Here is a 27,679-nt window from a genome sequence, read left to right on the forward strand (position 1 = left end):
CTAAGCTCTTGTTTTTCGTTGTGGAATTTTAGGGGCTTCCACGATTTTAATATGCTTCCTTGGTGATCGAGTAAAAATTGGGAGTTACCGATCCAATTTTAATAAACTATTAGGTTAGACTTAGAGACGAGTAAATGTAAATTGCTTTTGTCTTTTGAAATGTGGTATGTCACTGAATTTTCCCCGAAAAGACGAACGAATTGTAGTTTGTTTATTGAGGGATTAGTACACACTCTTTGTATTAACATTATAGAATAAATAATTTAAAATCAAATGTGCTTTCTTCTTGTTTCATACTTTGAGCGCTAGTTCTTTGTGAACAAACACAAGATCAATTGCTCACTCCATCACTGAAAACTTGATCTTATGTCTTTTGACTCCCAATTCTCAATTGAGCACAGAAGAAACATATGAAAATTGTTGAAGCTCAGAAATTTCAGAACTAAGATAGTAAATTAGGGACAAGTAACATTCTGATTCTGCAAAGCGTGCTTTGAAAGAAACTGACGGTTCACTAGAGTCGCTATATTTTCACATCAAGCAGTCGTATTTTCCTAAGTTTTCATTGATTTGTGTGCATTTAACGATCTACAACGTTAATTTTATTTCTTCTTTTTCAGTGTATCGACCATGTGAGAAACTAGGAGCTTGAACACATGATGTCCTTCCAACTCTACACCCTAAAACCCACGTATTGATTCTTAACTTATTGCGGATATCGATATATCTCGTAGGGATAGCACACAACTTGGTATTACAACTATAAAAACATCCTGGGTTCAAGAATCTTCGTTTCATTTTCATTAAAATTGTACGTGTTAAGTCATTAACGGAAAAATGAACCCAACCCATACGTGATAATGCATGCAGAAAGACCATAAAATTAAACGATTTCATTCTCACCTACGATGTTAGGGAGTGGACAAATGTATTATCTAAATTTTGACTCCAATAGAAGATAATGTTACCATATTAATATTTCTCACGATAGCATTTGGTGTTTGGTTTAATTCTCAAGTACGTGATACGAATCATTATAGTAAAAGATTTCCTAAAGGTTAATTAAAATTTACGACTATTTGGTGGCAAGAGTTTTAACTTCCTTCCTCACAATAGTAGTTGGGGATGTGTTCATGTTGTTTTTGTGTTTGAACTAGGAAGACATTTCCAGTTACCGGTGTCATGTTATTCTTTATGCTAATTACAAGGATATTTATATTTAAACTTTCTTAAGATTATTTTACTGATCATTATGATACTTGGAAAGATCTAGTGCTCATGAGAAAACAATAGAATTGGAGAAAGAATTAAAGTAGATTCAACATCTTACAGACTCCAGTTCAAGCTCAAATTAAACGAATATTAATAATAGAGGAACGGAGGCAGAATTGAGGATCTGGAGCAAGAATTCAAGAACAAAGATCTCTAATTGAAATACCACATTGAATTTGAAAAATCATTGTATTTATTACCATGGATTTGATTTAATATCTTCATTGATTTTTGATCTTTTCTAATTAGATCTCAAGTTGCTTGAAAAGACATTATTTTGAATAGTGAATTTTTGGAGAATGTGTAAAAGTGAGAAAAGTTTTTGGTTTACGTGAAAAATATTTTATCGTGTGAATGTGTGGTTTAAAATGAGTATGTAGAAAATAGAGTGTTGGAAGAATGGAAAATGATCAGGGGCTTAAAATTGTGAGAGCTTTTACCTGATATGCAACTTTCTTTTGTCTGCTAGAGTTTAAGTTTTTATCCACAGCAACTAGTTAGATTTTTATAGTGCATACTTCACACTCAGATCTCTGCTACAACTTTCAATATTTTTCAGATGCGATCTGGTTATGGTCGTTCGTTGTTTGAACCACTTCTGCCATTGATTTTGGGCCGTGATATAAGTGGTGAAGTTGCTGCTCTTGGAGGTTCTGTCCGCTCATTCAGTGTTGGTCAGGAAGTGTTTGGTGCGCTGCATCCAACTGCGGTGAGGGGTACTTATACTGACTATGCAGTACTTGCAGAAGATGAACTAACTTCAAAGCCAGCATCAATTTCACACGTGGTAAGTCTTGGAGTATGAAGCTATTTATGGGAACATTCAATTGTTCACAACTGTTTTTCTTTTGCCTAGAAGCTTTGTTTTGGCTCGGTGATTAGGAATCTCAAAATACAGTATATGCAGACTGGGAAATTGGTAGCTTGGTATATTATTGATAGTAATTTTTTACATCCAGTCCTCAATCTGTACAATAGAAAGCCTTCGGGTCCTCGTTCAATTTTTCTTGGCAAATGAGGCGGAACCTTCAATCTTGTAGCATGTAGGCACCAGAGGTACATTCTGCTAAAAAAGACCAGTACAACGTTACACATAATTGCATGTGATCAGGTGCTCATTTATGTATAGATTGGGGACTGTTAATGCAACCTTCCCCATATCAAGGGTTTATAATGGGTTCTAAAGGCATGTTCTTTCTCCTTATTGCTGCAGTTCGAATTACTGAGGTCCAACGCTCCATTGCATCTGCCTCTTGTTTACCCTAAGTTGACTTTTTCATTCTTATTTATGATTCGGACAGGAAGCAAGTGCTATTCCTTTTGCTGCCTTGACTGCTTGGCGTGCACTAAGAAGTACCGCAAGAATTAAAAAGGGGTACGTTTTTAATGCTCTCAAATAAAAATCTCTGGTTGCCATTTTTATACTTTTAAGCATGTAATGAATAGCAAGCTGGAATAAGGCTACCAAGTACATCTGCTGTCTCCCCTTAGTTGTTCACAGTTTGTAAGATTAAGCTGGTTATCTAACGCGTAGGCATTTTGAGGTCACTATAATGAAATTAACAATTTTTGTAACTTTGTGCCATGATTCAAGGAAATAAACATTTGAAATTGGGGTCACATGACTCTTCTTATTTTGCAGGTCCCTTGAGATTGTTTAGATGATTTGATCATGAAATGTGCATATTGCACACATGGTTGCTTTCAGTGTCTTATATTTCTGCGATGTTTATTACTAGGAACAAGAATACACTTGAATCAAGCACAATCATTTATTTGACCGGTTGTTTAAGCATGAAAATCAGATGCTCACAAGTAATGCTCTAGTTTGCTTCTTAATAAATACATTTGTAGACTTTGTTTTTAGCTTGTCAGGCATGCAGAAGAAGATCTTAGGTTTCAGTTAAGCTTTTAAGCAGACTGACATGGTTCTAATGAGTTAATTGTTACAAAGATATAATTATTGGGAGAGAATAAATATAAGATTATTGTAGCATGTCTTTATAAATAGTGGTGTTCGTAACTTTTCTCTCTTTGAACAACAATAAAGCATTCAAAGGTTGATTTAGTATATATATACAGGCAACGAGTATTAGTAGTGGGTGGTGGAGGAGCTGTAGGTTTTTCTGCAATTCAGCTTGCTGTGGCTGCAGGGTGCCATGTTTCAACCACATGTGGAGGTGAAAGTGTAGATCGTCTCTTGGCAGCTGGTGCTGAGCAGGCTGTGGACTATACAACTGAGGTGTTAAATTAATTACCTCTTTTTACCATCTGATAGATATGAATGACCCTCCGACCCTTTTCACTATGAATTTTTGCAATCAGAAAATCAAACAGTGATTCTCATCTTCCCTATCAAAAGTTTTTTTATAATTATTTTTAAAACTCAGTCTTATGAAAAATGGTCATGGATTCTTTCTTCTTTCTTTGATCTATTTCTTCGTTTTAGATCAGATATAAGTGAATGAAAAAAGAGGAGAGTTATCTTTCCTATGATGCTCAAATGTGTGATTCTTTCAGTTTCTTCAAATCAAATAATGATGCCGCTTTATAAACCTTCAATTATAAATATACTTAATTCTTAAAACTCAAGTTTTGGTACAAGAAGAAACGTGATTAAATTTCTGCCTACTTGAGTATGATCACAAGGTCTATCTTGCTGATCACTGTTTGAAATGTTCCCTCCTTTTGTTTAATACAAGTTTCTGATTTGCAGAATTATGAAGTAGCCATAAAAGGATATTTTGATGCTGTTTTGGACACAATTGGTGTACCTGAGACAGAAAGAATAGGCATCAATCTTTTGAAGAGAGGTGGACATTACATGACATTGCAGGTACATAAAAGAAGCTACTCCATCTTGTTCTCCAGTTTATCGTTATTGCTCATAATGGTGCAAAGTTTTTGCCCTGTTTGCTACAGGGGGAGGCTGCATCCTTGACGGATAAATATGGACTAGCAATCGGCCTTCCGTTGGCAACTACTACTTTACTAAAGAAGCAAATTCAATATCGGTATTCTCATGGAATAGGTCAGACTGTCAGTTACTAATATTTAGAAGCGTGACTTTGTTGTAGGAACTACATGAAACTAAATATTATCCAGTTGAATATATTATCGAATTGGAATAGCTTTTGCTCATTTTGGTCAGATAAACTGAAAAGATTTTGTTGCATGTTTTTATGTTCTTATGGTAAGCTTGGAAATAACGGATGAGAGTAGTGATATCTTCAATATCATCTGATTATGCCCACTTATGACATGGTACAGAATATTGGTGGACTTACATGAGGGCTGATGCTGAAGGCTTAGATGAGATTAGCCGTCTAGCCAAGGCTGGAAAGCTGAAAATCCCAGTGGAGAGAACATTTCCAATTACACAAGTTCGAGAAGCTCATGAGGCCAAGGATAAGAGGCTGATTCAAGGTAAAGTTGTGTTGGATCTTGATGAGCTCAAACCTACTGTCCATGAACCGGTGCAATAAGCTCGACTTGTGTTTCTGTAAATTGGTGAGCCTTAATTTCTACACGGAGAGTGGGTGTGGTGTGGATATGGCTATGGCTCGCGGTCCTTGGATGCAGAATAAAATAAAGACGGGGAAGATGAGTAGCTGAGACCTTCTAAAGATCAAAATGTCGATCTGTAAGTTCTTAGAGCAGTCTGAATTTCGTAATTATTGATGTTATAATAATTTTAATTTTGATCTCTCTCACAAGGCATAAATGTAAATTGATATATTCGTACAGCGAAAAATTGAGGAAGCACACCAGCCAAAAAAAGAGCATTTGGGTCGCTTTTATTTCATGACAAAATACAGAATGAAAATTGTTTGCTTTAGTATTTAAATATTCAGGCTAATTAATTGTTTTTAATATTAATTTTGTCTTCGACATCCACGGTACAAAAATTTATTCTTTCCCAGATTTATTTTTTATTTATAGCGACCAACAAATAACTAAAATATCATTGTAAGTTTTCTTGTAACTTTTCTCATACACGGTTTTGAATGAGAGAAAGAAGTGAGGAATCTTCTTTTCGACTCTGACTTTTCCACTCCGGTCGTTGCTTTTCTTTCTGTTATTTCGAAAGTAGTTGTATCAACTTCAGCCACTCGAATTTTCGATATTCCTTTTTATTTCTCATCAAACAATTGGCATCTTCTTCTGGAAATTCTAGCTATTCTTAGGAAGAAGATCCTTTTCTTTCCTTTTTTTCGGAAGAAAGAAGGATCTGAACAAAATCGATGAAACGAAAGAAATTCGAGTGAATGAAAAGGAAAAAACACAGGATGAATTTTACTTTCAATTAACAGAGACAGACTCTAAAAATAGCTCAGTTTATAAAGATTTTTTTTTTATAAATATCAATAAAAATCACGGCAATTCCAAATTCAAAATACTTATCAAAAAAGTTTTCCATCCCCCCACGTCGACATTGCTTTTGGGGGTAAAAGTTGGTCAAAACCTCATCTTCAAGTAACCGCTTTTGAGTTTTCACCAAGACTACTAATATAACGATTAAGTCCTTCATTTTTACTTTAATCAAAGTAATTATCTTTAACCTCGTTCAATCATCATTCCATGCCAGAGCCAGACTGTGTTAAACTTTGAATCCTATGCAAAAAGAAGGATTTTGCTACTTGTACATAAAAAATATACATAATGGATTACATAATATGATGTGAAGGAAAAATATTGGATGAAAAAGTTGATTGTATTTTAAACTGACAAATGATAGAGTGTCGCATGATATTATGTAATTCATTATGTATATGTAACAAGTTCCCGGAAAGAAACTATGACCTTTACATCTCATGTGTGATTTCCGTCAAATTAGACCCGTAAATTACTAAAAATATCACAAATGCCACTGTCTGTCGATTTAACCTTAAAAAACGACTCTTGCCAGGACACTATAATTCATGTTCATAGTCACATCATGATCTGGCCACGTCCAGTCACAATCTAATTTAAACGGAATAATTTTGCCTTAATCCTCATTATCTTGTCATTAATCAACTTTATTAGCTCACTGTTTAGCACCACGTGCCTCACGTAAATCATACATAATTAGATATTGTTCATCGATCCTGATATCATTCTAGGACATACTAATTAAGATGTGACTTATTATTATGTATAACTCGATAAATATTTTGTGATTGATATTAAACCTTAAAGAAGATTTTAGATTAATGATGCGATAGTTGATATGTTCATGCTCTTAAAGATTATGATTCGTATATTTGGACGTCATATAATTTTTTTCCCATTAAATAATGACATGCGAATTTAACGATGCCTTGTCTCATGGTGTCAAACTTCATTCTGATGATCCAACTAACCTATATCGAATGATCTTGCGTCCATGAATCTAGCAGAAGTCAATTCCTTAAACTAGTACGACTATAATGTACTGTATAGTTCATTTAGGTGCTAAACATGTGAAAAAGGTTAGGGGATAATCATGAAAAGGTCAATTAATTATTGTTAAGGTAATTTTTTTCACTTAGCACAATGAATTTGACAAAATTGTAAATAAGAAAATGAGTTTCTCGAGGAAGACCAAGGACCCGTAATTTGTCCAACCTAAGCATGATGGTAAATTTTCATTAGAGGTCATACAATCGACTAATTTCTGTTAGATTAATCACTTAACTTAATTTAATCCTTCGATTTATATTTTTAGTTTTGTTTCATCATTCCAAGATTCGTGACTAAATGTAATAGTCACTATTACATGGTTGACATAACGTGTGGGCTATCACATATTTGTTTGTCCCTCGAAACATAATTTAGTGGTGTAAAGGACATGAGTGAGGTAGTTTCAACCTTATTGGTAGCCGTAATGTGAGGGTTCGATTTTTGAGATATGGAATTGGACTATTTATGGGTATCAGTGTACGAGCAAACTCTTATTCCTTGACCTGTGGGGCATATCCTGTAATTTACTTTCTTCACGAGGCTCCATGGGTGAGGTGGTGGGGACCCTCAAAATTGGGGTTCAACCTTTTTTTTATCACATGTTTGTTTACTGCAAAATTAGTAATTTATTTACCAAACAAATTGAAAAGAATCACCGGAGTTATAAACAAAATGGTTAAACTAAAATAATAATAATAATTGAAAATTAGCTAGTCATAATACAATATATGAAAATAAGTGACCTACGTGAAAATAATATCTAAAATCCGATGACTTCCAATAAAATTTTCCCCAAGCATAATCCTACATTTAGCTAAGGACCGATAGAATATCTCAAGTCGGTTGAGACTACCATACATTTTTGAGACTTTGATAAGTAACATTTCCTTAGTAAATATGAAGGCATCAAGATATAATATATATAACTTGAAGTTCCAAATATTGTGTTTACATTTTCAGTTTTACTGAAAAGATAGAATATGTTAATTTGTTAAAAATATAATAGGACAACAAATTCGAGATAACAAATTTAAACTCTATTCCGATTAACAAATATTAAAACATCAACACTACATATGACATTACCTTTGAAATGCGACTTCTTATCTGTCGACAAAATTGATATAACAATATGCCAAATCATTTAATAAAGATAGTTAAGAGCATGTTTGACAAAACTTTTATTAGACTATAAGTCGTGAGTTTTAAGAAATGTGTAAAAATTTTGGTCATACAGAGGTAGAAATAAAAATAGATTCTTTGTTTCGTCCATATTTATAAATACTCAAATCACTTTTTATTTAGACGTTTTGATGGATCTATAAGTATTGTCAACATATACATCATGCATTTATAATTATTTACAATTTAAACAGTTTTTGAATACTTCCTAAATATGCCCATTTTGATAAACTTATAAACAAACATGCACTGAGAATCTATCCAAGAGAGATTATTGTTATTATTATTTTTTTAATATTGTTTTTGACCATTCAAAACCGTCGCTAGATAAAATTATCTACCGGCTTGTGCTAAATGAACACAACGGTTGACATAGCACACACATGAGGAGGTCGACATTATTTTATTAGCATGGAACTCACGTCTCAATTGTGAGTCTGGTGTCATCTTTTGTGTCGAACATTATATTTGTTTGACATTTTCCTTATCTACCAAGATAGGACAAGAAATCTTGACCAGTAAATTTGACTATGGAAAACAAATCTTGACCAGTAGAAAATGACTTGACTACCCCCACCCTTTGGTAATCAGTACTGAATCTGCAACTCCGAGATACAAAACGCAGCTTTATCACTCATTCACACACCCTCAATTATTCATTCACTCTAAACTTTTACCGCACGATTCATCCATCCATGGCTAAAAAAATCCTCTCGGTTCAGTAAAAATACTGTCCAAATCAAAATGGACTTTGACAGGCCCCATTGCAGACCCGCTAGTAGCACCACCGCTAATACAAGCGAAATCTTGATTTGTTTAGCCTCTCGCCTTTCTTCCTCTTCTTCCATGAAACTTTCTAAATCAATCCTAAGTCCGGGCCGCGCCGCCCGTGACGCTCCGGTTTCTCTCTCCAGCTCACTCAGCCGGAAGCTGCGCAAGAATGGCAGCCTCAAAGGTGGCGCGTCACCATTTTTCTCCACCCCAGGGAAGAAAAAAGGTTGTGCTTTTGAAAACCCAGAGCCCTCTTCCCCTAAGGTCACCTGTATTGGTCAGGTAAGGGTGAAGACTAAGAAAAAAGTGAAGCAAACGCGTAGCCTTTCCAGAAGGCGGAGTGGGGAAATTAGTTTTAGGAAACTAGAGCCACAGGCTGTTGAGAAAGTGCAACAAAATGAAGATAGAATTTTCTCTCAAGCACAGAGGTACTCTAAAGTTAGCGCAAATCAGCAGCAGCAACAAGATTGCTTGCCGCACAGAAACCAGAGATGGGTTCATTTGCCGGTTACAGTATGTGAAGCTTTAAGGTCTTTTGGAGCTGAATTTAGCTGCTTGTTCCCTTGCAAATCTTCGTGTTTCTCCACAAGCGAGAGGGAAAAGGAAGAGAAGCGGAATGGATCCAATGGATGTGACAATGGGCAGAGTTCGTGTGGTGCTGTGTTCGCGAGATGGCTTGTGTCTGTAAATGATGGTGAGGGAGGGAAGAGAAGGGAGATCGAGCTGGTGGTGGGCGGTGGAGATGAGGAGGAAACGAAAACAGATTTGAAGGAGAGGGTGTCAATGAGGAGTTCAAGAAGGCATGTTTTGGAGGATATTGAGATTAAAGATGATAAAATTGAAGTGAAGGGTCAAAGTGTAGAGGGAAAAGAAGCAGGAGGGAGGGCGAGTATCTGTATACCGCCCAAGAATGCTCTTTTGTTAATGAGGTGCAGATCTGATCCTATGAAAATGGCTGCTCTTGCTAACAAGTTTAGCTGGGATGCAGATGCTACTTCTAAAAATGACGATGTTGATGAAGAGATGGAATTAGAGATTGAAGAACGTTTACAAGTACAGGAATGCAAAGTTGCTGATGAAGTGTGTGATGAAATTCCTCAACAAAATGTTGGCGTATCAGATGAACAAGATATCGATGCAGATTCAGAGACAGAAGTACCTGAAAATGTGGTAGAGCTACACAAAATAGAGGAATTGTTGAACAAAACGGAGCACGAACTTGAACAAGAACCAGAAGTAGACGAGGATAAATTGATTGAAGAGGAGATCGAATCAAATATGTCTTCATTCGAAGCTCTTTTAGATCAAGAAAATACAGACCACTACGAACAAGATGGTTGCACAATTCAACAGATAGAAGAACAGAACCCACTTTGCGATTCGTCTTCATCAACAGAATCAGACGAAGAAGAAGAAGAAGAAGAAGAAGAAGAAGAAGAAGAAGAAGAAGAAGAAGAAGAAGAAGAAGAAGAAGAAGAAGAAGAAGAAGAAGAAGAAGAAGAAGAAGAAGAAGAAGAAGAAGAAGAAGAAGAAGAAGAAGAAGAAGAAGAAGAAGAAGAAGAAGAAGAAGAAGAAGAAGAAGAAGAAGAAGAAGAAGAAGAAGAAGAAGAAGAAGAAGAAGAAGAAGAAGACAGTATATCTACACAAGAATCAGCACAGTATGAAGAAGAAGCTGCAATGGTGAGAGTAGAAGAAACCCAAGAGGAAACACGCTACCATCTTGAAAAAGCTCATGAAGAAGAAGAAACAATTGAATCAGAATCCAAAGAAGGAGAAAATCAAGAATGGAGTGGCAAAAAAGAGTCCAATAAAGAAAAAGAAACCCCTGCATTGCCTGAATGTTTACTACTAATGATGTGTGAGCCAAAACTGTCAATGGAGGTCTCAAAAGAAACCTGGGTTTGCAGCACAGATTTCCTCAGATGGCCAACTGAGAGGCCAGCAAATCAAAAATCCATAAAGAAAGGCTGTGACCATGAATCAATAAGGAAGAAACTCATCCCAGATTCTTCTCAGCCTAAACCTAGCGAAAATAATCAGAAACATCTCCAGCAACCACCACGTTCGTCGTGTTCTCTGCCGGCGGCAGCCGCTGCGGCGTCGATGGCTACCATGATTGAAAAGAAGCTGGTGAATGCCGTTGGCTATGAGCCGTTTGTGCTCACCAGGTGCAAGTCGGAACCGATGAGGACGGCGGCGGCTAAGCTGATGCCAGAGTCTTGTTACTGGAAGAATGCTATGAGGAAACTGGAGCCTCATAGACGAGCCACATTCGGCGTCGGCGCGGCTGGAGTCGGGTTCTGAGCTGGCAAAAATAATTAAAAATGGAATCTTTAGAGTTTAGAGCGTGGTTGGTGTAATAGTCTTGGGGACTGTAGTATTATTTTTTCCTGTCTGTACATTGTTTTCCTTAATTTTCCATTGTTTAGGTGATTTTTTGTTCTTAATTTTAAGCTTCCTTGTAATTACTGTAATGCTAAGGATTTTCTAGTGTCCTGCTACTTGTATCTCATTCCCACACCCCACCCCCCCACGCCCAGTAAATTGACAGAACATGTCACCACAGAATGCACTCGATTTTAACCTTAAGAACTTAGAGTTCTGATACATGTACAGAATATTTTTCTACAAATTCTTTACAGAATACACGTAGCATAAAGTGGATGGGTTATTTTTTAGATTATTTTACTCACATGGGGCCTACTTCCCATGTGAGTACCTGGAAAACTTCACACAGAATTTCCCAAGAACTCAAAATTTACAAATAAAAATTTATAAATAGATGCAATCCTAACGAGATATTTGGTTGTTTTTAAAAGTTATTATTATTATTTCATTGCGTTTAAAAGTAACATATTTTAAGTCTCCTTGCTTATGCAGGTATTCTCTCTTTAAAGCAAAATTATAAGAAGTTGAGTTGAGATCAGATAGGAGTCGACAGCCTGGTTTTCTGTATACGCCCTTTGTTTGTATTCCATTAATTGAAGAAAAGCTGTATAACATGTGAAGTCTTGAAACCGATAACTATTCATTTCATTAATAGTACAAACCAATAACGTATATGCCGGTAGCAGCTTAATCAGTTCCTTTAGTTTTGACCCAGTGATCGTGGGCCTCAGGCATTGGGCCAAGCATGAATTTATGAGGACTTGAGAGAATATTGCTGAAGGAGCTAACCCGACAAGCAATACAAATGAGAAACGAAGGCGAATTGCGTGGGTAGATATACAGTTGAAGATCGAATTTGCGGCTTGAAAATTGTGCTTTACATTGAGAATGGTTTCCACCCATAGAAACATCTACATTTAGAGCTTTGTAAATGCATAAATAGATACACGCTACAACTAAATGGGGTTGTCTATACTTACTATGAGAAAACATCATAAAATTCAAAGAGCATAGAATCTCTTTTCAACCAATGTGGTTATATATCTGTGTACTAGCTTCGGTCGTGTTGAAATAAAATATCTATCTAATTTGATCAACTAATAATAATCCAAAGAAAAAGGCATTCTTTGTTAATGATCAGCACTTGCATTAGATGCCACAGCTCTAGCCCAGAATTTGATCTGTGTCTTCATATCTTCTGTTGACCTTTTGCTTGAAGAAGATGATGAGTTTTGTGCCATCCACGCCTCAGAAAGAAATGGCCTCCTCATATTTTCTTCTTCTGCTGATTTGACTTGCTTCTTGTCTTTCAAACCTGGGAGTATGCTAACTACACTTGGATTTAAGTCTTGTACCTTGTCGAAATTGAATCCCAAATCCTTAAATCCTTGAACTTCTTCGAACTCAAGATTAGTTAAGCTTTTACTCGACTTAATTTGACTAGCTGGGTATTGCTTTCTCATGTGTTCCGTCCCCTCCATTTTAAGGTTTTTTAATCCTGGTTTCTTTCGACCTGGTTGATTTCTTGGCTGGCTACAACTTTGCGCCATAGCCTGTAATGTAACTATGTATTATCGGGTTGAATTCGACAAGATTAAAGAAGCAAAACCCGTAACACAATATGTCTGTAATGTAACTATGTATTATCGGGTTGAATTCGACAAGATTAAAGAAGTAAAACCCGTAACACAATATGTCAGTATGATCGAGCTTAACTTACTAAACATGTTATTACGTACCTTTGAAGAAGTATGTCTAGGACTAGGAGGCGACATGTCAGAATAGATTAGAGAAGCTTGCCTAATTAACTTGCCCATACGAAAGTCACTCTCTTCGTCTTGAAATTCTTCTAATTCGAGGGTAGTTGGTAGAGATGGAGCACGACCCAAACCCAATCGGCCTTGTGTGTTCGATTTTCGTCTTGCAAACTGACTCACTTTTGCTTGAGCTTGTTCTTCCCTTTCCATTGATGTTGTCTTAATTAAACCAGAATACATAAATTTCTCACCTTCGGACAGGGACAGGTTCTTGATTGATTCATAGGTTTGATCAAATGATTTTTCAACCATGGTCTCTTGCCTGGATTTTACTTGAGCTTGTTCTTCCCTTTCCATTGATGTTGTCTTAATTAAACCGGAAGGCTCAAATTTCTCACCTTCAGAGAGGGACAGATTCTTGATTGAATCATAGGTTTGATCAAATGATTCTTCATCCATGGTCTCTCGCCTGGAGTTCGAGGAAGTAGTAGGATAGGACTCAAAGAGTTCATCAATAAGATCCATATATAAAGCACAACTTCTCAAGAAAATAATGGAGAACCACCTTAGATTTTTTTTTTTCATGTGCTATAAGATTGCAACACATAAAATACTAGGTACAACCTAGAACTATGAGAAGACAGAGTCAAAGGAGAGAGATCCATAAACATTGAGAATATGTATTAATAATTTTGGAACAGAAGAAGTGGGGTCATTCCAGCACCGCCCATGTGATTATCCTTTAGTATTATAAGGATTCTTAAGCAAATAGAAATCACTCACATCCATATAAATTTTTTTTTTTAGCAAACTCGAAAGGGACTTATTTTGGCATTAATTTCAAAATTTATCTTCAAACATACGCATCTCCCACATGTTGTACCAAATACAAGAACCTGGCAGAGCCTACTTTCCATTGTGGACACATCTGAATAATTAGCCAAGTGTTTATCACATAAGCTTGGAGCTAGAGTAATCTAACAAGACACTACATGAGAATTGCGTATAATTTATACGAGACGAGACACATCTTATCTTATCTACGAACCTAGTACCTTATCTATTTATTGGTTGCTCAAGCCCCTCGGGACATAGTTCAGTGGTGCAAAGGATATGAGTGAGGTTATCTCACGCTTTACTGACAGTCGCAACGTGGAGATTCGAATTCTGAGACATGGAATTGGACTCCTTGTAGGCACAGTGTACATGCAACTCTTGTTCCCTACCCTACTGAAGCATATCCCGCTATTATCTCCCTCACAAAATTCTAGGGATGGAGCAGTAGGGATTCTCAAGGTTGGGGTTCAACCTTTATTTATTGGTTGCTCAAGTATTATGCCATCTATCACTTCGTCCCCTACTATTCTAAAAATAAAAAATATCAAATGATCGTTTGCTTATTGCTTAGTCTCTATAAATTTCCAAGCGTTAGAGAAGACAGAAGCCTACTTGAAGAGGGCTACCAAAAGCAGGTCTACGTCAAGAAAGTTGACTCACTTTATGTTCTGGTAGAATTCACCATTACGGTCGTCAAATTGTTCTCCAAGATTAGCAAAAAAAACAAACCCCTTTCTCTTGTACCCTCCTATGCAAAGAAACTTTCCAACTATATTAATTGTTCTCTCTCTCTCTCTCTCACTCTTAATTTTTAATACGGTCTCAGTAGATTCGTATAGTGGTTTAAATTCGATAACTCGATTGCTTCTTCCTTTACTCGAATTCCATCTTTGCTGCTCTCACTTTTCGAATTCGTACCCTTCGTGTGAAAGTACGATTGGTATATTTAACCAATTACGTCTAAATGAATATATTTGTTTCCGCCCTAGTAACATGATAATTCAACGTAGAGTCGGATAATATCAAGATCATAAAATCAAGTTTTTGAAATTTATGAGTGTGTTAATAGAAAAAATGTATCCAAGTGTAGTGATGGCAACAAATTCTGCCCCATCCTAAACCTCGCCCCATGAAGGAAAAAAAATCCCATTTTGAATTATATTGATTAAATGATAAATGGTAAACTAAAAAATCTCCAGAGAACAAGCTTTTATATTTAAATTATGCATTCAACAACAACCAATAAAATTACTAAACAGTATCACATTTTAACATTTTAGAGCAAACCCAGAAAATAAACGAAGACAATAATTTGGCTCTTATTATTCATTTGACCCAACTTATATTTGAATAAAAAATAACTTTATTTCTAGACAATTCACCCATTAAAAATTCATTTTGAATTTATATTTTATTATCTAATAATATTATAACTTGAAATTTTAAAAATGTATATAATAAATAACTGGGGTAGCAAACGGGGCAAAAAGCCATCCCGCTCCACCCTGGGGCAGGATGGGGTTTTGACGATGCCCTGCCCCATTACCATCCCTGTCCAAGTGCAAATTTAATACAAAATTCATTTTTAAATGAACTTTTTAAATAAATAAAATCTAGTGGTGAGGAAGCGTGGGGGATTCCTAACCTACTGCACCGCCTGCAAAAATGCAGCCGACAAATTGGTTCTCCAATTATGAAATTCCATGCATATATTAAGCAAAAACCCGATCGAAAACCAACCAAAAAAGGAAGGTGAAAAATGGTGCAGTCGAAGCTTCACATAGCCATGTTCCCATGGTTTGCCTTTGGCCACATGACTCCATTTCTCCATCTCTCTAACGAGCTTGCTCTAAGGGGTCACAAAATCTCATTCTTGTTGCCTAAAAAGGCTCAAATTCAGTTACAAAATGCTAATCCTCATCCCAATCTTATCACTTTTTATGCACTTTCTGTTCCTCAAGTCGAAGGCCTCCCTCCAGGCGCAGAGACAGCCTCTGAAATACCCATATTTCTAACTAGCCGTCTGGCCGCTGCCATGGATCTGACGCGTGATCAAGTTAAAGAAACAATCCATGGATTGAACCCGGATTTTGTTTTCTATGATACTGCACATTGGATACCTGATTTAGCATCTGAATTTGGATTCAAAACTGTATGTTACAATGTTGTATGTGCAGCGTCTATCGCGATTGCTCTTGTCCCTGCACGGAAAGGTTTGGAAGACGGGTCAGTATCCGGCGAAGAATTGATGGAACCTCCCGCAGGGTACCCTTCTGACACAGTGGTGTTGCGAAAACACGAGGCACGTTCATTGTCGTTTATTTCTACGGAATTTGGAGATGAGATCACGTTCTACGAGCGTATCACGACCGCAATGAGAAACTGCAATGCCATCTCTGTTAGGACATGCAGAGAGTTAGAAGGTCCCTTTTGTGATTATATAGGAAACCAGTATGGGAAGCCAATCCTGCTAACCGGACCTGTCTTGACTGAGCCAACAAAAGCACCTTTAGAGCACCGGTGGATGGAATTTCTTGACAGCTTTGAGCCAGGTATTATTTTAAACATGTCCCCTCACATGTAAGCAATATCATTTTTTCATGAAAAGCCCGACACTAATGTAATTCTTATGGCGGCTTGTTGAGCTTTCGTTGCTTAGGGCGGGTCATTTTTGTTGGGAATTTACTTAAACATGCACAGCGAAATTTAACAAATTTCAATTCTCATTCAGGATTCAGCTTTGTATTTAGATAAAAACTGTGATGAGAAATATACCTTTTCTTGTGATTTGCAAACTCCTTCGCGTTATTCCTTTCCAAAAGCTTGAATCTGCCTCCCACAGTTGTCCAATTGTCCAACCTCCAATGAAATCCACACAGAGAGTAGACTGCAACTGCTAGGGTTTCTTTCTTGTGCTAGCAAGAATAATGAATACCTTATGGACCTCAAACCCTAGCTGAATATATATATAAACCCAAATGGACCCGGCCTGGTCCGGTCCAATATTTAATTAATCCAATTAATCAAACTCGGTCCGTGAATTAATTAATCCAATTAATTAATTCGGGATTATAAATAACAAATTCAATTAATTAATTTATCCAACGATTGTTAAATTAATCAATTGACAATTTGCAGTCTTCCAATTCTCTTTTGTGTGCGATCCATTAGGTTCCCGACCACGATGCCTAACGTCGTGGCCGTCCCTGATTGACATCTAGCAATGTGTTAGGGCAATACATGTGATGGAAAATGTCACGTGGTATGACAAAACCAAATTCGTTCGTTTACCGTGGAACTATTATCCCTTCGTCAATACGATCCGATCAATTACGAGATATGAAATTGTGTCAATCCCGATCGTTGATCATATCTTTCATTCCACTATTAAGTCAATATAAATCGAAAACTCCTTTTCGACTTATGAGTACACCTTGACCAAGAATTTCATTATCGACTTAATTGAATGAAACGCAGATCATAATCTCCTACTATCTAAGAGTGACGAATCCTTTATTGATCAATCACAACCTTCATACGATTCTTGACGTACCCGAACGATGTCGTATTAGCGGCCCCTTTCAGAGCAACATCCAACACCGCCAAAGTATGACTGTTCTCATATAAGGTATCATGACGACCTCAAGTCAAAGGACCAATTCCACTACCGAACGTTAGAGATTAGCCACTGACACTCAGATAGTTATCCATGTGGAATCTCTTAGCGGGTCTCCAATGTTTTGTTCTATAACAAATATCCACGTGTTCATTTAAGTGTCACCACACTTTAACTCCTGAGATCAGCTACTTACTTCACAAGTAAGAAATGCCACACGTGATGGTCTAACTGTATTAACGATATTCGTATCTCGTTATTACTTACGACCATGGTTTATTCAAGATCCAATTATATGTAATTTGTATCTCACAATCACAACTCCTTGTGATTAACAGATTACCTAAAAATTGGATCTTCGGATTCTATTATTTAATATTATTTATTACAAAATTAATTTAAATAAATAATAGATCTCGTCAAAATCAAATGTATTAAATATATTAAAAGCGTTTACAAACTAAATCGATTGGATTTAGGGCGTAACACTTACAATTTTGTGGGCAATAAGTGCGAAATAAAAAGTTTAGCTTTCTCAAGGATGCACTAAATAATAAATATTGTCTTCAACAGGTACAGTGGTATTCTGTGCATTCGGCAGCCAATTGATCCTTGAAAAGCAGCAGTTTCAAGAACTAGTTATGGGGTTTGAGCTAACGGGCTTGCCATTCTTAATAGCCCTGAAACCTCCGCTTGGCTGCACAACAATCGAAGAAGCATTGCCCGAGGGATTTGAGGAGCGAATTCGAGGGCGAGGAATAGTACACGGAGGAATGGTTCAACAGCCTCTGATATTGAACCACCCATCAATAGGCTGTTTTGTGAGCCACTGTGGATTTGGTTCAATGTGGGAGTCTCTGATGAGTGGCTGCCAAATAGTGCTTGTTCCGCATTTAGGTGACCAGATATTGAACACCAGATTATTGGCTGAAGAACTGAAAACGGCTGTTGAAGTTGAGAGAGATGAAAATGGATTGTTTACAAAAGAGGATTTGTGCAAGGCTATCAAGTCTGTAATGGATAAAGACAGTAAACTAGGCTGCCTGATTAAGGAAAACCATGCAAAGTGGAAAGAAACCTTAACAGATCCATGTTTTATGAAAAACTATATAGAAAATTTTGTGAGTAATTTGGGTGAACTTAGGAAGAATTGAACATTATAACTAGGATATTCAGATATAAAATCTTATAAACGACAATTTGTTTCTGCCCATTTTCTATATCTTAACTGTTCATAGAATTTCTTTTTTATCATTATTGTTGGATTTGTTTGTGTGTTGATTGCATCGCAAAAAATATAATATAAATTCACTAGCACGAAGTCAATAATTAATTAGAATTGTCAGCAAGGTGAATTAGCAGTTGAAAGGTTGATAACTGTACAAGTAGATGCACAGTGTCCTGTAATTAAAAACCAGATTTTTTACTATCTCACTTGGAGGGAGACTTTAATCATGGAAGAGCATGAGAGTACAAATGTGATGCAGAGGAGCTAATGAATGACAAAAAAAGAACGCGACTAGGATGATTACTCATTGATTCGGCAGAGTTTGAGCTAGTATCTACCGAAAGACCAGAAAGAGCACTTCCAAGAATTAGTTAAAAAAAACCACCAATCAGAAATAAGAAGTTTACTAGAAGTTAAATCAACATGAAGACTTTACTTCTTAAAATCCTATATGTAACTTTTTCAGTTAGTAAGAAACAGTATTAAATGCGATAACTTACTCTACAAAACTAATAAAATAAATATCTGAGAACAAAAGATAGCGAGGTTCACCCTTCTTGTTAATCCGTATCCAAATAGCGCTACAATGGTCTAACTTGTTGAGAAGGGCCCAACTGACTTCATGAAAATGTGTTGGCTATAACGAATGAAAGGCTCAACACAGGACGGATCTTGATTCAAGGAACTCTGATAAGCATTGGTTGTGTCGCATTTTCTGATGGCAAAACGTCATCAGGAAACAACATCTAATGTCCTGCGGATAGAGGCAATTTCAAGATCAAGATGGCTGATGGTGTGGAAAGAATACAACTAGGGATGTTATCTCTGGTTATATGTTCGAAGCACTGACTATACCTAAAGGAGTACTTACTATGTAAAGAAAGGGGCAAGAAGTATATTGAAAGGTAACACTATTAGAAATACTGCAGCTTTTTGCACCACTGGAATTTGAACAAGCTTTACTTTGGTACTTACGGATGGGACACACAAGTGAACTATGTAAAACAGAGATCTCCAAGCTTCAATTTGTAAACACTTCATTCTTGGACAACAAACCAGACAAGTTTCTAAGACTGCTGGATTCTAGACTGTGAAGACTACTCCTTGGCAACTATTGGACTCAAAATAACTATGGAACTCTGGTCACGGATGGCAGTGAATTATGTGAACTTTAAGAATTTTTGACTGCATGTAAATGAAGGGAAGCTTGAACCAAGGGAAAGTATAGGCATTTTTCTTGGATTTTGATGCAGGATCGAAAAGAGGGCAGCAAGAAAGGGGGGAGAACCAGAGAGAATGGGGGGGAGAAACCGGAGAAGTAGCTGAAATTCAGGGGGAAGTGAGAGGAAGGAGACGCCACAACCAATTTCAATTCATCATAAGCTTCAACTGTTTTGCAATTCCAGTTATCAACATATAAATAGCAACAAAAAAAACCCTAATATTCACGGGCTTGGACCCACTAGACAAGTTCAATGAAATAAAAGATATCATTAAATAAGACACGAAGTAAAATAATTGAGCCGATGTCCACATCAACTCTCTTCGGGTGGGAGTAAACTCGACCCTGTCGAGTGGACAGAACACAAAAGGCTACAGTCAACCTAATACCAACAAGGTTCCATATCATATCTCTATTCAGTGCTAAGCTTCTGAACTCATGCCACGGGGGATGATCTTTTTGAAGAATCAAATATTGAAATTCAACAGTTGATAATAGTGAAAGCTACAGCTTATCCTCAAGGATATGATCCACCCGAGGAGGACGATCTCTCTTTTTAATCAAATACTAATACTGATCTTCAAATAGTAAATGCTCATACAACTCAATTCCAAAATCTTCATGTAATTGTACATAATGAGGAGCATAAGAATTTAGCACCGAAGGCTGACCTATATAAACAAAAGATTGCAACATCGAAGGCTCGAAAGGGCTCCAATTAGGAAACATTCTTCTAGATTGAAAATATAACTTTCATTTAAGTGAGATGACTAGTCAAATGAATTTTTTATACGAGTGGTCCAAAAACTTTTTCTTCACATTTTTAGAAAATCGGATCAAAGAGACTCACAATAAAGTACAGTACTCGTCAATAGAGCACTCTAAATTATCTTTCACATTGATAGTAAATTCAAAAATTTCATGATTGGAAAGGATTTGACATTTTAACTTGGCATGAAATTTAGAAACATCGCCAACATAATGATGAGCTAGCACAGCTTGTCAATAATTAGTTGGCCACATCCTAATGTTAATATGAAGAGTGTGAAGTCAAGTAATGACATTATAAAACAATGTGGCAACCCATAAAGTCTCATGTAATTGAGGAATATTAAAATAAAGTCAACATGAAAGTCATGCAACATAGTAGGCATAAGATCTAGGACATCTGAAATGTTTGACTTCGATGACATTGTTTTAGGTACTTTCTCAATTATGTCAATGTTAAGTGTATTGGCTACAGATGTGGTTAAAATAGAGAACACAATACATTGTTCACAACATTTGACTTCTGTGAAAATGAAGGAAATAACTGCACTATAATCATCTAAACAAATCTCTAAAGATTTTATAGTTTGTGACAAGTAAAGTTTAATTGTGTCAGCACACTTTTCAAAAAATCTTTCCACTACACTAAATGTAATAGGAGAAACATCTTTGTATTTATTTTGAACACTATCCAAAAAAGGGTAATCAAATCTAGAGGAATATTATCACTGTCTTCTAATGTAATGGTCATTATAGTCTCAACTGATGTGAAGACATTCCTTAAATGATTTCCTTTTAGAGCTACAAGAAAGTGTTGGAACATTTCAATTATCCTATATTCATAATTTAGGTCCAACATGATAAGGTAGTATTTTGCATTAGCCATGGTGTCTAGTATCCTAACTGCCATCGTATACAAATTCATGGATGTGTTCGTGAGATATGCAAATGATGATATAATCAAGGGAAACATATCTTGCATTATTTCATCACAAAAGGGGGATCGGGTACCGTAATGCGAAATATTTCACCAAGACAAAAAAACAACTACTACTTGTATAGCAAATTCAGGATGTCTTAATAGCTTATTTGAAACCAATGCCTTGCTAAGTGTATTGATAGATGTAAGCATAGAAACAGAAAGCAATTGGTCGACTTGAATACTCAGTGTGTTCAAGTAACGATAGGAGTTCATTAGAAGGCAACGAAAATTGAAGAAGTTTTCTTCCATTTGTTAATAAGTGGACTTCTAAAGTTTGATATTCATACCCTAAAATTTTTTTTCGTAATTGACAAGCCAAAACATTAAAATGAAAGTACATGTTCAATGTAATAAGATTGACACCTTATGAGACTCAAGGGAGTCAAACAATCCTTAATCATAAATCTTAAGATAGACACGACTATGGTGGCAAAGCGGCAACTGAATCGTCCAAGCGATCGTGTCAATCAATAGGAATAAAAAAGAAAATCACGTGCAAATAATGTTAGAAAATTTCTCTCTCTCTCTCTCTCTCTCTCTCTCTATATATATATATATATCTTTTTTACTCTTCTTATATTTCTCCTCTACCTTAAAAGAATCTATCCTATTTTAATGTTCATTTTTGTCCGACTCGTGTTCACATTTGACCAGTTTGAAATTTTCTTTTATATTGATAAATAATCGGTCTGAATGGGAAGAAAAGCAACATGACATGAAATACACGAAAATGGCTCTTCCACTGTAGCAAAATTTGACATTGGCCTTTGACCCATTAAATGAATTAAAAAAAACAAATTAAGTTAAAAAAAAACTTCACAGTAAAAGGCGATTTTACCCTTTAGACTATTTGAAAAATTCTATCTTACCGACCAACCGACGAACAGTCGCCAGAAATTTGACCGATCAACCACTGGCAACTACACCAACGTCGCAGTCAACGACCATCATCTACATCGAAAATAAAATAACCGGTTAGTTTTCATGATGACTTTTTGTTTCAGTAGAAAATTTATTGAATAAGTAAATTTAGCATGTTCCTTACATTATTCGGTTTAATTAGATTCATGGGCATGAGTAGTTAGATTGTTGGCATGTTGGGAGTGTGAAAAATGTGGATTTTTTGCAATTTTTGGAGCTCTGTCATCGGCAATGACGATTTTCGGCAACCGACTATTAACAGTCTGGGCCGACTGTAAACAGTCGATCCATGACTTTAACAGTCAGCCCAGACTGTTTAACAGTCTGCTTTATTTTGTAAAAAATATATATATTTAATTTTTATTTGTTTTTTATAATTTTTGTAACTAATTAAATTTTTATTTGATTAAATAGTAATTATGTTATTTATTTATTTAATTTTTATCATTGTCAATATAATATAATAATTGAAATATTGTAAAATTAACAATGTTGATCCTTTTTTTTATGAAATTATCTTTAATTTATTTTTTCAATTTTATTTAAATAATATGAATAGTCTTTGCATTTTAAAAAAAGGTAAAGTAATTATTTATTTAATTTTTATATTTGTCTTTTATATAATTTAATAATTGAAATATTCTAAAATTAACGATTTTGTGTTGTTCCTTATTTTTTTTGTTTTTATGAAATAATATTTAATTTATTTTCTCAAATTTATTTAAATAATATAAATAGTCTTTACATTTTTTGAAAATGTAAAGTAATTATTTATTTAATTTTTATATTTTTGTTTTATATAATTTAATAATTGAAATATTCTAAAATTAACAATTTTGTGTTGTTCCTTTTTTTTATGAAATAATCTTTAATTTATTTTTTCAAATTTATTTAAATAATATAAATAGTCTTTACATTTTTTGAAATGTAAAGTAATTATTTATTTAATTTTTATATTTGTCTTTTATATAATTTAATAATTGAAATATTCTAAAATTAACAATTTTGCATTGTTCCTTTTTTTTTTTATGAAATAATCTTTAATTTATTTTTTCAAATTTATTTAAATAACATAAATAGTCTTTACATTTTTCGAAAATGTATTTAATTTGAAATTTTTTGTTTGTAAATATATTTCCCAAATAATAATTATTTTATTTAATTATTTAATTTTTACAATTTCCTTTTTTTTATATAATTTAATAATTGAATACATAATATTGTTCGAAATTAACAATTTGTTTTGTTCCTTTTATTGTTCTTTTATGAAAATCTTTGATTTTTTTCAATTTATTTAAATAATATTTATATTCTTTAATTTTTTTGACAATACATTTAATTTGATTTGTTTTTTTTGTAAATATATTTTTCAAATGTAATATTTGTGATTGTATGGTAGTTAGAGTTCGATTCCTTTGATTTTTTGAGATTATGCTTTCTTTTGTTATCTCTTGTTCAATGCTATAACATTTGAATTTTTACAGGATGGAGTATCATTTAGATGCAGAGTTGAGACGGATGGCGGAGAAAGCTACTTGGAACAGTAGCTTTGAGAGTTTTACTGCTGTGTTGGAGCTGCTCGATGATCAGCACGGAGATATGCTACGACAATCCTTCTTGTGGCCACTGTACCAGTTGCAAGAGGTGCAGTACTCAGGACAGATCATTGATGCACTTCTATGTCGGCTTCTGAAGCTAGTCGACGACGATTCCCTCCAGTTCGACCTCGGGGGCAAGGTCGTCAGTTTCTCGATGTTTGAGTTTACATTGATCACTGGACTGAGGATTACGGGCGACAATGCACCATGGAGAGAAGCAATAAGCTGTACGAGATGCACTTCCAGGGACATGGGTCGGTGCTTCTACCCGACTTGATGGTCGCGATCAAGGGGTGCGACCATATGCTAGATAGATTGAAGCTTGGGCTGGTCTACATCCTCGAGAGTGTGATGAGGTGTCATCACAAGAAGACTGCTATTGACATTTTTCATTTGCAAGTTATTGAAGACATCGATGCATTCAACAACTATCCATGGGGCCAGAGATGCTACGAAGACACCGTACATATGTTCACCAGATTGCACTCGAGGCCCAGGGGGTCGATGCGTAAATATGATACATATGGATTGCCCTTAACGGTGTAGGTAAATGTTTAATATAATCAAAGTTAAAGTTTTAGTGTATTACATTGATGCTTAATAAGTGTATGTGTTACAGATTTGGGTGTATGGGACAGTTCTTGTACTGGGGGCCCGCTTTGCGCAGCGAGGGGAGACACGTCGCCCTCGGATGCATCATTGGAGATCATCGCGAGCGGAGGGATGTCCCACTGGGAAGCAGTTATCGGCCCTCCTCGACGATCCTCAGATAAGTATTATACATTTGTGATTTATATTATACGTAGTTTAAAATTTTGTTTACAGGATCGTTAAGTAGTTGAAATGTCAATACGTCAACTTGAAGTCATACCTGAGTTGACGCCGTCGATGGAAGAGGAGGCTCGGGGCCTTGTGCGGGATTTAGGTGTTCTGCACACCCCAGACGAGGAGATGTCTGATCCGAGCTTGGACCGAGATTGGGTATGTGAATGAAATATAATTTATTGAATATCGTCAACGTATAAATTTATTGAATAATTTTTAATTTTATTTATGTAGGAGGGCGATCCAGCTGATCGACGATCACCTCCGCCGAGGGCATCACCGCTACCATTTGCATCACCTCCGTCGAGAGTATGGTCCCTGCCATTGGCATCACCTCCGTCGAGGGCATCACCTCCGCCGGGGCCATCGCCGTCGCCATCGGCATCACCTCTATCTAGACACCTCCCCCGTGTGTCTTCGGGGCACAGTGATGATTTGTATGCCCGTTTGACTGGATTTATAGCGGAGGAGGTCGGCGCGCTACGATGAGATTTGACGGAGAGGGTCGATGATCTGGGACGAGAGTTGACAGGGAGGGTCGACGATCTGGTAGGGAAGGTCGACTACCTAACAGGGAGGGTCGACGATATGGGATGAGAGTTGACAGGGAGGGTTGACGATATTTCCCATGATGTTTGAACACTATAGTCTTCCGTTGTTGACTTTAAGGATACAGTAGCGGTGCTTAGAGGAGATTTAGACGGCAGACGATGGGGGGACAGAGGGGATGGCAGAGATCATGATCGAGAGGGTGGCAGAGATGGTGATGGAGAGGGGGGTCACCCACATTTTTGGCGTGATGAGACATTGGAGTCATTGTGGTTGTCTATGGAGGGGGTGGCCTCGACGGGAGGGGCGGAGGAGGCGGCGACGAAGGGGGTGGCCTCGATGGGAGGGACGGAGGAGGAGGCCCCGATGGGAGGGACGGAGGAGGTGGCCCTGGAGGTCGAGAGGACGCTCGGCGTGATTGAGGGTAAGAGACATGCTGTTGACGAGACGGAGCAGGTGGTCGGCAAGAGGTTGAGAGTGCCGTCACAGTATGTTGTTTCCCCCTTCACGGCTGAGGCCAAGAGGAGGACGTTCATCGATGGGACGTACCCGAACTGATTTAGAGAGGTGGACAATGCCAAGTAGAAAGCGTTCGAGACAGAGTGGAGGAGAATTATCCCCGGGTAAGTATTGTATGATTTTAATAAAGCACTGTACGCTAACTCGTCTACGCTTATTTTAACATTTCTTTATTTTTTACAGAGTTAGCCGCACGATAGGTCAAAGGACGGTCTCGGACCCTTACAAGTGGTTCCACGATATCACCAGTGCGAGATCTTGGCTTGCTGATGATGTAAGTGAACTATTCATTTCGTGTTTTTTATGTATATGTGACTTTGTGTTTATTAAATGAATAACTCATACTTTTTTGGTGTTTCCTGCTGCAGCACATCGACTTGGCCATGGACTTACTGCGAGATCGAGCTCAAAGACATCCAAAATCATTTGATGTCCATGGTCGAGTCTTATTAAACACCGAGTTCCTACGTGCAGTTACCATAGAGTATCAGTCGCTCGAACTTATGGGTAACGAGTACACACGGTGCCAAAATATATGCTCGAGTGGGTGATAGGACTCTCATCGAGTGTCGGAGAAAAATCATGGGAGGGTTGTACACATATGTACATTCTAGCGTGCATCAATAAACACTATGTTACGCTGGAGATCGTTTTTGCTGACTCGACTATATATGTGTACGACCCAAATCATTCATGTTTGACACAAGGCCAGTTGGAGCAAAACCTGGAGTCCGTGGCTGTAATTGTTCCTATGATGGCCAGACGAGCGGGGATAAATGTACAGGACAGATTACGGATCGTTCGGAACATGACGACAGCGCGACAGTCCGTAAGGTAAGTGTTTGAACTTTGTTGTTTTCATCTTTCAGATTTAGTTTTTATTTACACAGTATTGAACTGATTCATTCTTGTTCAATTGTAGCGGTGACTGCGGCATATTTGCCATTAAGTACGTTGAATTTTTAAGTATAAGACATAAGGTTGATGGAATTAACCACTCGTGGATACAGAACTGGAGAAAAAAGCTAGCATGTGATTTGTTCGAATTTAATGCTGACCCGTAAATTTCATTTATATATATGTAACATTTCAATTGTAAATTTAATTATTTTTGTAATTATGAAATAATTGTAAATTTGTGTTCAATGTATATAACATTCAAATTGGAAATTTAATTACTTTTTGTTATTTTACACGTATGCCGAGTATGGAACTATTTTTTTCATATGAATCATTATAAATACCATTTATCAAGAATACATATTGAATATGGAAGATTTATAAAGAACAAATATTGAACAGTGTAAAGTAAAAGGAAATATTATTCATTTTATGTACTTGTCTAGTCGTCATTTAGGGGAATTTGACTGGTACAAAATTGCCGAGTATGCCCTACGGCTCTACACCGGCCACACCTACGCGGTCGAGGAAACTCTCCGATAGATGGTATTCTAGATGTATTTAGACGTCCAGAACCACGCGATTCAACTGCTAGTAGTAACAAATTATGAAATGGGAGAATGTGCTCGGGAACTTCCCACTCGGCTTCATTCGGCAGAGGAAATATAGTCTCGGCATATGCTGTTCTCTAAGACTCAGTCGTATAATATAAAGAGCATAACGTTCTCGCAGCAAAACCTCGATACATGGCCACCACAACTGCATGCTCACATGGAAAACTTTCCAACTAAAATCTCGTACAAGTGCATGTGTTATCAGTCAAGTCCACCATATATGCCGTATTACGTGCACATTGCACGGAGAAGCGAAACTCATCTAGTGCTTCCACATTCAACTTTCTCGCAACCTCTGCCGCCTTA

General features: G+C 36.6%; 5 protein-coding genes across 9 annotated transcripts in view; 4 read left to right on the top strand and 1 right to left on the bottom strand.

Annotated features, from left to right (window-relative positions):
• Nucleotides 1-5,119, top strand: part of LOC111368889 (reticulon-4-interacting protein 1, mitochondrial) — a 12,342-nt gene extending 7,223 nt beyond the window's left edge. The window contains exons 2-7 of the mRNA XM_022990390.1: nt 1,832-2,059; nt 2,574-2,647; nt 3,355-3,514; nt 3,989-4,108; nt 4,195-4,303; nt 4,543-5,119. Of these exons, the coding sequence (XP_022846158.1) occupies nt 1,832-2,059; nt 2,574-2,647; nt 3,355-3,514; nt 3,989-4,108; nt 4,195-4,303; nt 4,543-4,757 (906 nt within the window). The 3' untranslated portion in view covers nt 4,758-5,119. The remainder of the gene's footprint in view (nt 1-1,831; nt 2,060-2,573; nt 2,648-3,354; nt 3,515-3,988; nt 4,109-4,194; nt 4,304-4,542) is intronic.
• A 3,383-nt stretch (nt 5,120-8,502) lies between these two features.
• On the top strand, nt 8,503-11,150 carry LOC111368890 (WD repeat-containing protein 87-like). Of its 5 annotated transcripts, none has more exons than XM_022990391.1 (2): nt 8,503-10,085; nt 10,281-11,150. In XM_022990391.1, the coding sequence occupies exons 1-2, from the start codon at nt 8,623-8,625 to the stop codon at nt 10,951-10,953; spliced, it is 2,136 nt and encodes a 711-aa protein (XP_022846159.1). In that variant the 5' UTR covers nt 8,503-8,622; the 3' UTR covers nt 10,954-11,150. The 5 variants fall into 5 exon arrangements, with proteins under 5 accessions (XP_022846159.1, XP_022846162.1, XP_022846164.1 ...); XM_022990394.1 differs by having other exon boundaries at nt 8,503-10,082; XM_022990396.1 differs by having other exon boundaries at nt 8,503-10,079.
• A 730-nt stretch (nt 11,151-11,880) lies between these two features.
• LOC111368891 lies at nt 11,881-13,452 on the bottom strand. The gene is made up of 2 exons (XM_022990398.1): nt 12,777-13,452; nt 11,881-12,590 (listed from the first exon to the last, which is right to left on the bottom strand). Exons 1-2 carry the CDS (start codon nt 13,377-13,379, stop codon nt 12,168-12,170), a joined length of 1,026 nt encoding a protein of 341 aa, XP_022846166.1. The 5' UTR covers nt 13,380-13,452; the 3' UTR covers nt 11,881-12,167.
• A 1,830-nt stretch (nt 13,453-15,282) lies between these two features.
• On the top strand, nt 15,283-18,454 carry LOC111368892 (anthocyanidin 3-O-glucoside 2'''-O-xylosyltransferase-like). Its single transcript, XM_022990399.1, has 2 exons — nt 15,283-16,183; nt 17,821-18,454. Exons 1-2 carry the CDS (start codon nt 15,391-15,393, stop codon nt 18,399-18,401), a joined length of 1,374 nt encoding a protein of 457 aa, XP_022846167.1. The 5' UTR covers nt 15,283-15,390; the 3' UTR covers nt 18,402-18,454.
• A 6,355-nt stretch (nt 18,455-24,809) lies between these two features.
• LOC111368377 (translation initiation factor IF-2-like) lies at nt 24,810-25,762 on the top strand. The gene is made up of 4 exons (XM_022989602.1): nt 24,810-24,951; nt 25,039-25,262; nt 25,440-25,554; nt 25,626-25,762. The coding sequence occupies exons 1-4, from the start codon at nt 24,810-24,812 to the stop codon at nt 25,760-25,762; spliced, it is 618 nt and encodes a 205-aa protein (XP_022845370.1).
• Nucleotides 25,763-27,679: the final 1,917 nt, after the last annotated feature.

This window comes from Olea europaea, chromosome 19 (assembly GCF_002742605.1).
Source record: "Olea europaea var. sylvestris chromosome 19, O_europaea_v1, whole genome shotgun sequence".
NCBI classification, from domain to species: Eukaryota; Viridiplantae; Streptophyta; class Magnoliopsida; order Lamiales; family Oleaceae; genus Olea; species Olea europaea.